The sequence below is a fragment of the Salvelinus alpinus genome, chromosome 20 (genome assembly GCF_045679555.1).
Source record: "Salvelinus alpinus chromosome 20, SLU_Salpinus.1, whole genome shotgun sequence".
NCBI classification, from domain to species: domain Eukaryota; kingdom Metazoa; phylum Chordata; class Actinopteri; order Salmoniformes; family Salmonidae; genus Salvelinus; species Salvelinus alpinus.
This window is the reverse complement of record NC_092105.1, coordinates 13,949,419-13,963,455: the sequence shown is the minus strand read 5'-3', so window position 1 is coordinate 13,963,455 and position 14,037 is coordinate 13,949,419. Positions and strand designations below refer to the sequence as shown.

At 45.7% G+C, this 14,037-nt stretch overlaps 1 protein-coding gene across 6 annotated transcripts in view; it reads left to right on the top strand.

Moving 5' to 3' along the window:
- LOC139547147 (ubiquitin carboxyl-terminal hydrolase 9X-like) overlaps nt 1–13,725 on the top strand; it is a 73,461-nt gene extending 59,736 nt beyond the window's left edge. For all 6 annotated transcript variants that reach the window (XM_071356194.1, XM_071356196.1, XM_071356193.1 and 3 more), the window contains 11 exons: nt 976–1,099; nt 1,346–1,580; nt 1,833–1,962; nt 2,184–2,369; nt 2,507–2,727; nt 4,697–4,785; nt 5,067–5,223; nt 5,434–5,646; nt 8,073–8,186; nt 11,739–11,843; nt 12,027–13,725. In XM_071356194.1, the coding sequence (XP_071212295.1) occupies nt 976–1,099; nt 1,346–1,580; nt 1,833–1,962; nt 2,184–2,369; nt 2,507–2,727; nt 4,697–4,785; nt 5,067–5,223; nt 5,434–5,646; nt 8,073–8,186; nt 11,739–11,843; nt 12,027–12,209 (1,757 nt within the window). In that variant the 3' untranslated portion in view covers nt 12,210–13,725. The remainder of the gene's footprint in view (nt 1–975; nt 1,100–1,345; nt 1,581–1,832; nt 1,963–2,183; nt 2,370–2,506; nt 2,728–4,696; nt 4,786–5,066; nt 5,224–5,433; nt 5,647–8,072; nt 8,187–11,738; nt 11,844–12,026) is intronic.
- The last annotated feature ends 312 nt before the right edge of the window (nt 13,726–14,037 follow it).

The following is a 14,037-nucleotide window of genomic DNA, read 5'->3' as shown; positions in this document are numbered from 1 at the left end:
CATGGCTCTACGTGGACATTTTTCCACTGTAGAGCCCTTCTATTGTGTACAACCCAAGAAGAGAGATTGCTTTCACAGTGATCTGCTTTTGTCATTTGTGCACTGTGAAAGGCCCAGCCTCACTCCTTAGTATAGCTAACTCTCAGCCCTGTTACAGTAGCCCCAGTAGTACCATAAAAATGCTTTTTATCACTGTAATAACGATAGAAGACTTTTGCCATGTTTTAATAGCTGATATTTTCATTCCTTTCAATATTTAATAACATAAATATACCCCCTCCTTTTAATCTTACCACTGGTAACATGCATGCAGATTCACCACTCCCTTGGAGAGTTGCATAGAGAGGGAGAGTATAGGATGGCAGAGCTGAACATTACATTGGCTGACGGTAAACTGCAGCAATTTCCTCTGACTTCTGAAGTTAATATGAGCCAATGCATTATTAATGCAGCCAGCCAGCCAGGCCACAGTATACTTCTATCTGGCTGGCTGGCCGGCAAATTAACTAACTACTGCAGGGTTAGCCATCAGTGTAAAAGCACTTGGTTGGGATGAAATGCTTCAGCTCATCAATTATGTATGTATGGGGTGCTTGTTTCTTTTTGGTGTCTTGTGTGCAAACGGGCAACTCTTATCGTTAATGTCTCCAATTTCAGCCTGTTATTAAGGAGTAAGCAGCAGATGTGGTCATAGGGCTCTATTTAAACAGTGACATTTTAGGATTCTGCTCCAGTGACTGACTCACACATTAACTCTGAAATTGAAATAACTCCTTGTGTGAAGATCAATAATAGGCTAGTCTCTCGTGCTCCAGGTTTCTTCATAATCCTTCACCATTTGCATCCACAGAGGAAACATTTATTTTCCTACCTTTTTTTATGACCAATGTTTTTATTGAAACGTTCCAGTCGGAAGTCTGACGTTAAGTTGTGACTGAAGTCTGAACCGATGTTTATGTTGTGTGGTTGTATCAGGACAAGACCATCTACTGCCCGATGCAGAGGAGATGGCTATGATTAGTGTTCAGCTGGCTGCTAGGTTCCTCTTCAGCACTGGTTTCCACACCAAGAAAGTAGTGAGGGGGGCCGCCAGTGACTGGTGAGTTCTGTCTGACCTTTCAACCTTGACCTGTGTTCATAGATGGAGCGGAGTGAATCATCTTTCTGTTTTCTTATTCTCTTTGTTTTCCTCCTCTCACAACTGTCTGCATCTATCCCTGTCTCTACAGTCTCACTCTTTCTCTCTCTTTCTCTCCACTCTACCTTGCATCATTCTCTCTCCATCTGAATCTCACACCCCTGTCCTTAACCCACGGTGTATCTCTGTTTCTTTCTCCATCTTCAGGTATGATGCGCTGTGCATCCTGCTGAGACACAGTAAGAATGTACGCTACTGGTTTGCACACAACATCCTGTTTGCCTACGCCAACCGCTTCTCCGAGTACCTGCTGGAGTGCCCCAGCGCTGAGGTCCGGGGCGCGTTCGCCAAACTCATCGTCTTCATTGCACACTTCTCCCTTCAAGACGGACCCTGCCCCTCGCCCACAGCATCCCCTGCCGGCGCCACCACCCAATCACAGGTGAATGACTGGTTCTCCTGGGCCTAAAACAGAAACGGCCTATCAGGGAGGTGTTTAGTATGCATGAAACGGGAGAAATGTTTTGAAACCGAGCAGCTACTACCTGGAATTGTCAAAAGACAATCGTCTTATTTTCGGCTTCAGTTTTCAAGTGTTTCCCCCGTTTCATGTATACTGAGAATGACCCATACAAAGCACTTTTACTCTGGTCTAGTGGAGTATGTGTTAAACTTCTCTGTCTGTCTGGGTCAGGCGTGTGATAACCTGCGTCTCAGTGACCACCTGTTGAGGGCTGTGCTGAACCTCCTCAGGAGAGAGGTGTCAGAGCATGGCCGACACCTGCAGCAGTACTTCAACCTCTTCGTCATGTACGCCAATTTGGGTAAGGAGAACATCCTGTCATGCACACCTACTCTGACAACTCCTTGATTAATGGGTAGAGAGTGTATGGCTCACTGGCAATTCCTTCCACTTTAGTGGGCAGCAATGGACAGACACATTTCTCTTCATGCCTCATTTTCTTCCTCTCGCCCTCCCTCCCTCTCTCTCTCGCCCGCCCGCCCTCCCTCTCGCTCTCCTGCCCTCTCTCCTTCCCTTCTCTAGGGCTGGCAGAGAAGACTCAGTTGTTGAAGCTGAGTGTCCCAGCTACCTTCATGCTGGTGGCTCTAGACGAGGGACCCGGTCCTCCCATAAAGTACCAGTATGCAGAGCTGGGGAAACTCTACACCGTGGTCTCCCAGCTGGTGCGCTGCTGTGATGTGGCCGCACGCATGCAGTCATCCATCAATGGTGCGTTCACACAGATGTCAGAGGTGGTGACCTCTGGTTCTCAGGGTTAACGGACAAAGACAAACCAGTATCAGCTGTGTTGTATTCATTGTATGCAATTGAGAAAAGGCTGTGATCTCTGTCTCTCTCTCTTCCAGGTAACCCCCCTCTCCCTAACCCTTACGGCGATGCCAACCAGACCACCCCGGTGATGCCTGTGCAGCAGCTGGTGGGAGAGATCCTTTTTGTTAGGACCAGCTACGTGAAGAAGATTATCGAGGACTGCAGCAACTCAGAGGAGACAGTCAAGCTGCTGCGCTTCAGCTGCTGGGAAAACCCCCAGTTCTCCTCTACTGTACTATCAGAGCTGCTCTGGCAGGTAAAGGTTAAAACTGCTGAATCACACACACACATGCTCACACACACACACTCCATTATTTGCTCACACACACATAATATGCACATACATTTATACTGACTCTATACACACACAATCGTTATATACACTGCTGCTACACTGTTTACCATGTCCTGATGCCTAGTCACCTTACACCTATACATATCTAACTCTATCGATCCAGTATCCCTACACATTGTCAATATGGTACTGGAACTGACTGACCCTGTATATACACTGAACAAAAATATAAACGCAACATGTGAAGTGTTGGTCCCATGTTTCCTGAGCTGAAATAAAAGATCCCAGAAATGTTCCTTACGTACAAAAAGCTTATTTCTCGAAAATGTTGTGCACATTTGTTTACATCCCTGTTAGTGAGCATTTCTCTTTTGTCAAGATAATCCATCCACCTGACAGGTGTGGCATATCAAGAAGTTGATTTAAACAGCATGATCATGACACAGGTGCACCTTGTGCTGGCGACAATAAAAGGCCACTTTAAAATGTGCAGTTTTGTCACACAACACAATGCCACAGATGTCTCAGGTTTTGAGGGAGCGTGCAATTGGCATAATGACTGAAGGAATGTCCAGCAGAGCTGTTGCCAGAGATTGAATGTTCGTTTCTCTACCATATCACCTCCAATGTCATTTTAGAAAATTTGGCAGTACCTCCAACCGGCCTCACAAACGCGTAACCACGCCAGCCCAGGACCTTCACATCCGGCTTCTTCACATGCAGGATTGTCTGAGACCAGCCACCTGGACAGCTGATGAAACAGAATAATTTCTGCACAAACTGTCAAACTTCTCAGGGAAGCTCATCTGTGTGCTCGTCGTTCTCACCAGGGTCTTGACCTGACTGCAGTTCGGTGTCGTAACCAACTTCAGTGGGCAAATGCTCACCTTTGATGGCCACTGGCACACTGGAGAAGTGTGCTCTTCACAGATCCTGGTTTCAACTGTACCAGACAGATGGCAGACAGCGTGTATGATGTCATGTGGGCGAGTGGTTTGCTGATGTCAACAATGTGAACAGAGTGCCCCGTGGTGGTGGGGTTATGGTATGGGCAGGCAAAGCTACAGACAACGAACACAATTGCACTTTATCGATGGCAATTGGAATGCAGAGATACCGTGACAAGATCTTTTTTGGTTGGAACCAAAACTCTCAAATTTGGATTCCAGACCAAAGGACAGAGTTCCACCATCTAATGTCCATTGCTCGTGTTTCTTGGCCCAAGCAAGTCTCTTCTTCTTATTGGTGTCCTTTAGTAGTGGTTTCTTTGCAGCAATTCGACAATGAATGCCTGATTCACGCAGTCTCCACTGAACAGTTGATGTTGACATGTGTCTGTTACTTGAACTCTGTGAAGCATTTATTTGGGCTGAAATTTCTGAGGCTGGTAACTCTAAGGAACTTATCCTCTGCAGCAGAGGTAACATTAACTCTAGGTCTTCCTTTCCTGTGGCAGTCCTCATAAGAGCCATTTTATCATAGCGCTTAATGGTTTTTTGCGACTGCACTTGAAGAAATTGATTGACCTTCATGTCTTAAAGTTATGATGGACTGTCGTTTCTCTTTGCTTATTTGAGCTGTTCTTGCCATAATGTGGACTTGGTCTTTTACCAAATAGGGTATATCACCCCTACCTTGTCATTACACAATTGATTGGCTCAAAAACCCTGGAATGAGTAGGTGTGTCCAAACTTTTGACTAGTACTGTGTGTATATATAAACATACCCGCAGAAATCGTCAACATACTCAATTGAATTGCTATGGCAGGTAATAACCACCGTAGGCCCATATACCCCAGTGGGCAGCCAACACCACTAGAAAACACTACATCTCAGAAACCCTTGGTCTCGTCCTCTACCTCCCAAGTGGTGTTTTTCATATTTCTGTGTGTTAGATCTTATTGATAATGTGTGTTTTGTTATCCCCCAGGTGGCGTACTCCTACACCTACGAGCTGAGGCCTTACCTGGACCTGCTGCTGCAGATCCTGCTCATCGAGGACTCCTGGCAGACACACAGGTACGTCACACATTATCACGTCTTTGGTCTGGGAAAGATCACACACTGGATGCAGGGTTTTGTCCCAACCTAGTGCCAACACATCTGATTTTAAACTCATCAGACTTTAAGTAGCTTCTTCAGGTTCTTCAGACACACACTGTAGCCTTCTAGGAATAGGAATATGGCCAGTTTCACTGGTTGGTGTTTCCTCTGGGTTATTTTCTATTTTGCGAGCCAACATCATCTCTGTTCTATCTGATGTGTAACTGACCTCCCTCTCTCCCTGTGTGTCTGTGTAGGATCCACAACGTGTTGAAGGGTATACCAGACGACAGGGACGGCCTGTTTGACACCATTCAGCGCTCCAAGAACCACTACCAGAAACGGGCCTACCAGTGTATCAAGTGCATGGTGGCCCTGTTCAGCAGCTGCTCTGTGGCCTACCAGATCCTACAGGTACAACAGAGACAACACTATGTACAAGACCACATGTCAAACTCAAGTCCAATCCGGCTCACGAGCCGATTAAATCTGGCCCGCCGGTGGTTTGAGTATAAAAAAAATTCAAATCCCCATTTCAGGATTCTTAATTGCAATGCAAGGAAAAAGTCATTCATAAGCGCTCTTACAAATTGTGTCTATCTCTCGGTCTCTCTCTGTCTGTAGAGTAACGGGGACCTGAAGCGTAAGTGGACCTGGGCGGTGGAGTGGCTGGGGGATGAGCTGGAGAGGAGACCCTACACAGGAAACCCACAGTACACCTACAACAACTGGTCTCCACCCGTCCAGAGCAACGAGACCTCCAACGGGTACTTCCTGGAGCGCTCGCACTCTGCACGTATGACCCTGGCCAAGGCCTGCGAACTCTGCCCCGAGGAGGTAACACTCGCACCAAATGATGCGCGCACACACACGCAATATACGACACACGCATACAACACAAAGGTAATACAATAGTATCTAACATGGATGCATGACTTCAATGGTGGTAGTTGAAGTAGTGAAAGGTCAGTATTGATAGTCTCAGATAATGTCTTTTTGGAGAGATGCACCATTCTGACCTTGGTGGTTTTTGCCTACAGAGTCATGGTAATGTGGAAACAAGGAACTTGCCTGTAATAGTAAACTCAGCAAAAAAAGAAACGTCCTCTCACTGTCAACTGCGTTTATTTTCAGCAAACTTAACATGTGTAAATATTTGTATGAACATAACAAGATTCAACAACTAAGACCTAAACTGAACATGTGACTAACATAAATTGAATAATGTGTCCCTGAACAAAGGGGGGAGAGTCAAAAAGTAACAGTCAGTATCTGGTGTGGCCACCAGCTGCATTAAGTACTGCAGTGCATCTCCTCCTCATGGACTGCAGCAGATTTGCCAATTCTTGCTGTGAAATGTTACACCACTCTTCCACCAAGGCACCTGCAAGTACCCGGACATTTCTGGGGGGGAATGGCCCTAGCCCTCACCCTCTGATCCAACAGGTCCCAGACATGCTCAATGGGATTGAGATCCGGGATTTTCGCTGGCCATGGCAGAACACTAACATTCCTGTCTTGCAGGAAATCACGGACAGAATGAGCAGTATGACTGGTGGCAATGTCATGCTGGAGGGTCATGTCAGGAAGGGTACCACATGAGGGAGGAGGATGTCTTCCCTGTAACACACAGCGTTGAGATCGCCTGCAATGACAACAAGCTCAGTCCGATGATGCTGTGACACACCGCCCCAGACCATGACGGACCCTCCACCTCCAAATCGATCCCGCTCCAGAGTACAGGCCTCAGTGTAACGCTCATTCCTTCGACAATAAACCCGAATCCGACCATCACCCTTGGTGAGACAAAACCGCGACTCATCAGTGAAGAGCACTTTTTGCCAGTCCTGTCTGGTCCAGCGACGGTGGGTTTGTGCCCGTAGGCGACGTTGCCGGTGAGGACCTGCCTTACAACAGGCCTTCAAGCACTCCGTCCAGCCCTTCTCAGCCTATTGCGGACAGTCTGATCACTGATGGAGGGATTGTGCATTCCAGGTGTAACTCGGGCAGTTGTTGTTGGCATCCTGTACATGTCCCGCAGTTGTGATGTTCGGATGTACCGATCCTGTTACACGTGGTCTGCCACTGCAAGGACGATCAGCTGTCCGTCCTGTCTCCCTGTAGCGCAGTCTTAGGTGTCTCACAGTACGGACATTGCAATTTATTGCCCTGACCACATCTGCAGTCCTCATGCCTCCTTGCAGCATGCCTAAGGCACGTTCACACAGATGAGCAGGGACCCTGGGCATCTTTCTTTTTGTGTTTTTCAGAGTCAGTAGAAAGGCCTCTTTAGTGTCCTACGTTTTCTTAACTATGACCTTAATTGCCTACCGTCTGTAAGCTGTTAGTGTCTTCACGACTGTTCCACAAGTACATGTTTATGGTTCATTGAACAAGCATGGGAAACAGTGTTTAACCCCTTTACAATGAAGATCTGTGAAGTTATTTGGATTTTTATGAATTCTCTTTGAAAGACAGGGTCCTGATAAAGGAACATTTCTTTTTTTGCTGAGTTTTAATGAATTTGTTAAACAGTAGTGTTGGTTATATGGAATCTCATGCAGCAATACAAACTATACTATTTTCTTCCTTGTGATGTATGGTTAACACGTTGCTGCTAACCATCTGTTTTTTCAGTCTTCTGGCGTGTCAAGTTCTTTGCGTTAAGTGTTGTAGTCATACTATCAAATATCCTGGAACTGAATCCTTTCAAAGCTCAAGTCCAGATTTTCAAGCTAACTCTAAAGTTATTTTAGAACGCTGTTATCTGCTGGAATATGATTTCTTAGTTATTTTTGCAATCTTCAGAATTTGTGTTTATTTCTATAGGTAGGGCTTTCTGAGTTTTTGAAAACATTATTTCCAGCTTACACGCCTTGTAGTGTATCCAAACTTTAAGCTAACATGTTGATATGTATTATTATTTAATGTTTTCCTCTAGATTCCTTTATTTCTGTTAGTTTCCTTTGCTGAAGCTCAGTGTACATTACAATGTTTAGCCTTATTAATCCTTACCATGAATGGCGATATGCTAACGTTACTTAAAAACAAAAAACCAAGAAGAAATCCACCTGAAAGCATAGTTTATTCCCATAGAGCGGCGCACAATTGGCCCAGCTTCGTCCTAGTTAGGTTTTGGCCAGTGTAGGCCGTCATTGTAAATAAGAATTTGTTCTTAACTGACTTGCCTAATTAAATAAAAGGTTAACTATTGACACTTGTATATGTTATGCAATGATATCTTTTATGCCATTTCAAACTAGTGTCACTTAACGAAGCCCGGTGAGGCCATGTCTGAAGAAGACGCTGCCATGCGGAAATCGTCCTCGCCACAGCAGCTTTTGCCAGGGGACGGGACAGGACCACAGCAACACACTGTAAGCCCCTGGCACCCTTCTCCACTCTGTCCCCTTTCTAGGTGTTCCATACAGGGCTATGTTAGAGGTGTCTGTCCCCTCTCTAGGTGTTCCATACAGGGCTATGTTAGTGGTGTCTGTCCCCTCTCTAGGTGTTCCATACAGGGCTATGTTAGAGGTGTCTGTCCCCTCTCTAGGTGTTCCATACAGGGCTATGTTAGTGGTGTCTGTCCCCTCTCTAGGTGTTCCATACAGGGCTATGTTAGAGGTGTCTGTCCCCTCTCTAGGTGTTCCATACAGGGCTATGTTAGAGGTGTCTGTCCCCTCTCTAGGTGTTCCATACAGGGCTATGTTAGAGGTGTCTGTCCCCTCTCTAGGTGTTCCATACAGGGCTATGTTAGAGGTGTCTGTCCCCTCTCTAGGTGTTCCATACAGGGTTATGTTAGAGGTGTCTGTCCCCTCTCTAGGTGTTCCATACAGGGCTATGTTAGTGGTGTCTGTCCCCTCTCTAGGTGTTCCATACAGGGCTATGTTAGAGGTGTCTGTCCCCTCTCTAGGTGTTCCATACAGGGCTATGTTAGTGGTGTCTGTCCCCTCTCTAGGTGTTCCATACAGGGCTATGTTAGAGGTGTCTGTCCCCTCTCTAGGTGTTCCATACAGGGCTATGTTAGAGGTGTCTGTCCCCTCTCTAGGTGTTCCATACAGGGTTATGTTAGAGGTGTCTGTCCCCTCTCTAGGTGTTCCATACAGGGCTATGTTAGAGGTGTCTGTCCCCTCTCTAGGTGTTCCATACAGGGCTATGTTAGAGGTGTCTGTCCCCTCTCTAGGTGTTCCATACAGGGCTATGTTAGTGGTGTCTGTTCACTAGCACAGTGACACAGGGAGAATAGCCTGGGCAGTAGTACCAACACACAGACTGACAGTCTGGAGCATAGGAGCTGGACAATAACAGATAGCAGTGACAGGATGGTCAGATGTCCGCTCGGCTGTTTGCGTTCTGCTCCCAATAGGAATTTGGTGACGGCGCAAATTCTTTACTCGTCATGGTCTTTGGGAATATAGCCCGCTGAAGACTCATCCTATGTCTGTATCCAGTGACTGACAAAGCAGTCAACTCCAGGTTCCTACTTGGCAGCAGATATAGAGCTGAGGGCATTCTAGTATAGACAATTAAAGATCCCTATGATGTTCCATAATATAGAGTCAACCCCACCGAAATCCAACATGTCAATATTAACGTTAAAACCATCGCCAAAAATGTACAAAAATCCAACTGAACCGCAAACCACGAGCAAACATTTCCTCTTTCCAGTAGCCGTGTCCCATTGGTTACCTGGTTACTTCCCTTTAGTTCAGTTGGTCCTTAACCTAACCCTGTTTATCCAATCAAAACTGTTTGTTCCACCTCCACAAAGCAAACTCAAACTATGGTAACAGAACTGATCTAAAACTCTTAGCCATGGCAATAGTGGATGATGAAGTGCTAGCCTAGTGTTTTATGTGTAGTGTACTTATTGGTGTGTTCATGTGATGTTGTTGTGTTGACACTAGGTTGGTACATAGGGGAAACCTGTGGTTTGTGTGTCAGCCATTTTAAATTGCATGTGTTCATAATATATTTCTAGTCAACAGGACTAGGTCACGACGTGTTATTGATCGTTTCAATCGGAGACATCACCTTGAATAGTTATAATTGTAACTACCCGTAAAACCAATTATTTAACAATATCTGGAGAGAAAGAACAGCTAGATGTCTTAGGACCACTACGTTAATTGACAATAGGCAGCACCTACTTTACCCACAGGTTATTGTAGGTTTACGATAGGCTTGTGTTATCATGAATCTAACACACAAGCTGTCTTGTAGTTGGTCTGGTCACATGTTGTAATGTGTTCTAGATGTTGTCAGTCTCTGTCTTTATGAGCAGACCGACTCATACAGACACACGGCCAGTTGTCCCAGCACAAAGATGCCAGTCTAAAAAGGTAACGCTGGCATAACCGCCATGGAACTATCATGGATTGAACACACAAAGTAGAAATCCCTCTGTTTTTCTCTGAACTGGAGAAAAACTGCATTTCCATCTAGTATTGGCCCTAGCAAATTAGCCCATATCAACCTTTTAAGAAAGTATTTGGCCCCGTCCCTTAGATGTTACACTATATATACAAAAGTATGTGGACACCCCTTTAAAATAGTGGAATTGGCTATTTCAGCCACACTCGTTGCTGACAGGTGTATAAAATTGAGCAAACGGCCATGCAACCTCTATAGACAATTATTGGCAGAAGAATTGCCTTACTGAAGAGCTCAGTGACCTTCAACGACATAGGATGCCACCTTTCCAACAAGTCAGTTCGTCAAATTTCTGCCCTGCTAGAGCTGCCCATGTTAATTTGTAAAGGCTGTTATTGTGAAGTGGAAACGTCTAGCAGCAACAAAGGCTCAGCCGCAAAGTGGTAGGCCACACAAGCTCACTGAACGGGACCGCCGAGTGCTAAAGTGCGTAAAAATCGTCTGTCCTCGGTTGCAACACTCACTACCAAGTTCCAAACTGCTTCTGGAAGCAACGTCGGCACTAGAACTGTTCATCGGGAGCTTCATGAAATGGGTTTCCATGGCCGAGCAGCCGCACACAAGCCTAAGATCACCATGCGCAATGCCAAGCGTCGGCTGGAGTGGTGTAAAACTCGCCGCCGTTGGCTGGAGTAGTGGAAACGCGTTCTCTGGAGTGATTAATCACTTTTTGGTTTTGACGGATGCCACGCGAACGCTACCTGCCCAAATGGCTGGTGCCAACTGTAAAGTTGGGTGGAGGAGGAATAATGGTCTGGGGATGTTTTTCATGGTTTGGGATCGGCTCCTTAGTTCCAGTGAAGGGAACTCAACACTACAGCATACAATGACATCCTAGACGATTCTGCGCTTCCAACTTTGTGGCAACAGTTTGGGGAAGGCCTTTTTCTGTTTCAGCATGACAATGCCCCCGTGCACAAAGCGAGGTCCATACAGAATTTGTTTTTCAATGTGGAAGAAATTGACTGGCCTTCACAGAGCCCTAACCTCAACCTCATCGAACACCTTTGGGATGAATTGGAACGCTGACTGCGCCCAACATCAGTGCCCGACCTCACTAATGCTCTTCCCAGAAGAGTGGAGGCTGTTCTAGCAGCAAAGGGGGGACCAACTCCATATTAATGCCCGTGATTTTGGAATGAGACGTTTGACGAGCAGGTGTCCATTGTCCATACCTTTGGTCATGTAGTGTATATGGAAACATGATCTCAGTAGAGCATGTCTTCCACCACGCTGTGGAGAATAATACCCACTCGCATAATAAAGTTGAATTTATATTTAAACCTCCCTCAGTTGATATTACAACATCCAAGGCCGTCACACTCCTACACAGCGTGTCACTCGCTTCCATCTCATTCAGTTAAAATAGGCTAATGTTCATATTAAGAGACTTTGGTATGCTATTAGGTCAGTAGGTTTGAGTTGGTTATAAATGTTAGGTTGAAAAAAATGCATTGGGAATGAAAATGGTGCTAATCTTGGACTTCATTTCCCAGGAGCCCGATGGCCAGGAAGCCTCTGAAGATCAGGACACCTCCCCTCCAGAGGACACCTCCCTCTACCCACACTCATCTCCTGGGACGACCACACAGTTTCAGCAGGTACATAGAAACTATACTGTAGAGGCAGCATTATCCTGTGACTGTTTACTATCCCTGTAAACGGAGGCTTCTAAACGAATGAAGGACCGACATGCTGGTCATGACAGACATTTTGTCAGAAGTTCCATCGCACATCAGTAGTTTCACTAAAAACCTGGTTTTGTTTTCTCATTCCCCCCGCAGAACAACCCCCCCCACGGACAGCTATACACAGGCCCCGCTGCCCAGCTCATGAACAACCCCCAGCGCCCTGGCCCTGCCCCTTCTACCCCAGGCCCTGACCCCGGCCCAAGAGCACAAGAAAACTGGGAGAGCACTGAGGAGGTCCCCTCCACCTCCACGGCCCCTACCTCACCTAAGGAATAACACCAGCACTCCCCCCTGCTGTACCTCCAGCCTCCTGCTCTCTTTCCTCTCCCCTCCAGGTGACCGACCAAGCTCCTGATCGGGACTCTCTCTCTCTCTTTGGGGTCTCCAGGGCAGGGCCAGGCTTCACAGCTCCTCTCCAGGCCCCCTCGAGTCTCATGCTACTGTGCTGCCTGCCTGGGGGGGTGCTCTCCCCTGGGTTCTGCATACTGGAGCCTGGGGGCTGTGGACTGCAGAGGGGATAGTGTTGTAATGAACATAGAATATCCAGGCCTGACGATGCTTGTCAACATGACAAAAAGGTGTACATAGTGTGTTTATGTTTTGACTGTTAAATTGAACCCCCCCCCCCAACAGCATAACTTTGTCAGATTTGCTGTTGGGAGAGATCTTGCGAGAAACAAAAATGGATGACATAAGAAAAAAAATAACAAAAAAAAAGCTCATTTTTGTTTCGTCACCCTCACCGCTCAGCAGTGATATTTGGTCTGCCATCGGACGGTTACCGGTCATTCACCTTTAGGAGGACACATTATTAGTAAGCTCCTTGGCAACCTCGTGACCCATGCCAAATCAACTGACGAGCTGGGGTGGGTTTTAGTGAGACGTGGAATGGTTGGGTGAACTTTTACGGTGTTTTGGTTGATGTGAAAAAATGGTGATGCAACATTGTTCTGGAACTCGTTGCCTTTTTTTTGTTGAGGTAATTCAAATCCTTTTGGAAGCTCTAGTTAATATGCTGTAACGTTTAGCATGGCTTCTCACCAGAATAGTGTAGCTCAAGGGAAGATATGTGATAACATCTGTCCTTAATCCACAGCTACAGAGGACAATTCCTTTTGGCTTTTTTCTCTCATCTTCCCCTTGTACATTGAGGGTGGTATTTTGACCCAATGCAAAAAGTGGTTTTTCAATTGCACATTATTATAATCCAACTAAACATTTGCCAGTCCATTTTTGAGAAAGAGAAACACCATGTATGAAACCTGATTTGTCTCTGTCTCTCTTCGGTAGAGAATAGTCTTAGACAAACACCTGACCTCTTCCATGGAGCTCACCAGGCTGGTCCACTATGGACCAGCCTGGGAAGGTCACTGATCCTGGGCCGCAGCGGCTGGTTAGTCGTGTTGCAACATGGGCTAAGTAATTCTTTAGGATTTAAAACTATTTAATTGCTAACTTGAATGTGTGTATTTTGGGGATTTGTCTAAAATACCAAATATTCTGCCCACCATAATACTTTGCTCTTATTTTATAGAATTTATTTTGTATTTCACACAAAGAATAGAATTTGATTTATGAACATTTGTCCTTGTCTTATTTTTAAAGGTATTGACTGTACAGAGTTCGGCACCCTGTTTTTTGCCGACTTTTGTTTTGGCCATGGTGTGATGTTGAATTCTGGAGCTACAGTCGCAATGTGAACTGAACTTTCACTGAGGTTTTTTGTGCACAGAAATATAAAAGCATTGTGCCCTAAGCAAATAAACATGGAATATTGTATTCATGTAACCGACTTGGTAAAAATGTCTATGTACATTAACTTTTTGGATTATCTCATGTAGGCTACTGCTTGCAATAGACTTGGTCTGTAAATGTGCCCATACTTGTGGATAGCTCTAAGTCAAATGATCATCCTGATTCCATGCTTTGCAGTAGGTCACTAGTATATTTCAGTTCTGTGATTCCCATATTCTGGCCATACAATACTGAATAACCATGTATTTATTTAACCTTTTAACTAGGCACATCAGTATTTGTAAATGAGTCAGGAACCAGCCAAAGTGTTCAGGTGATGAGGCCCCATTTAGATTTGACATTGTGGTGC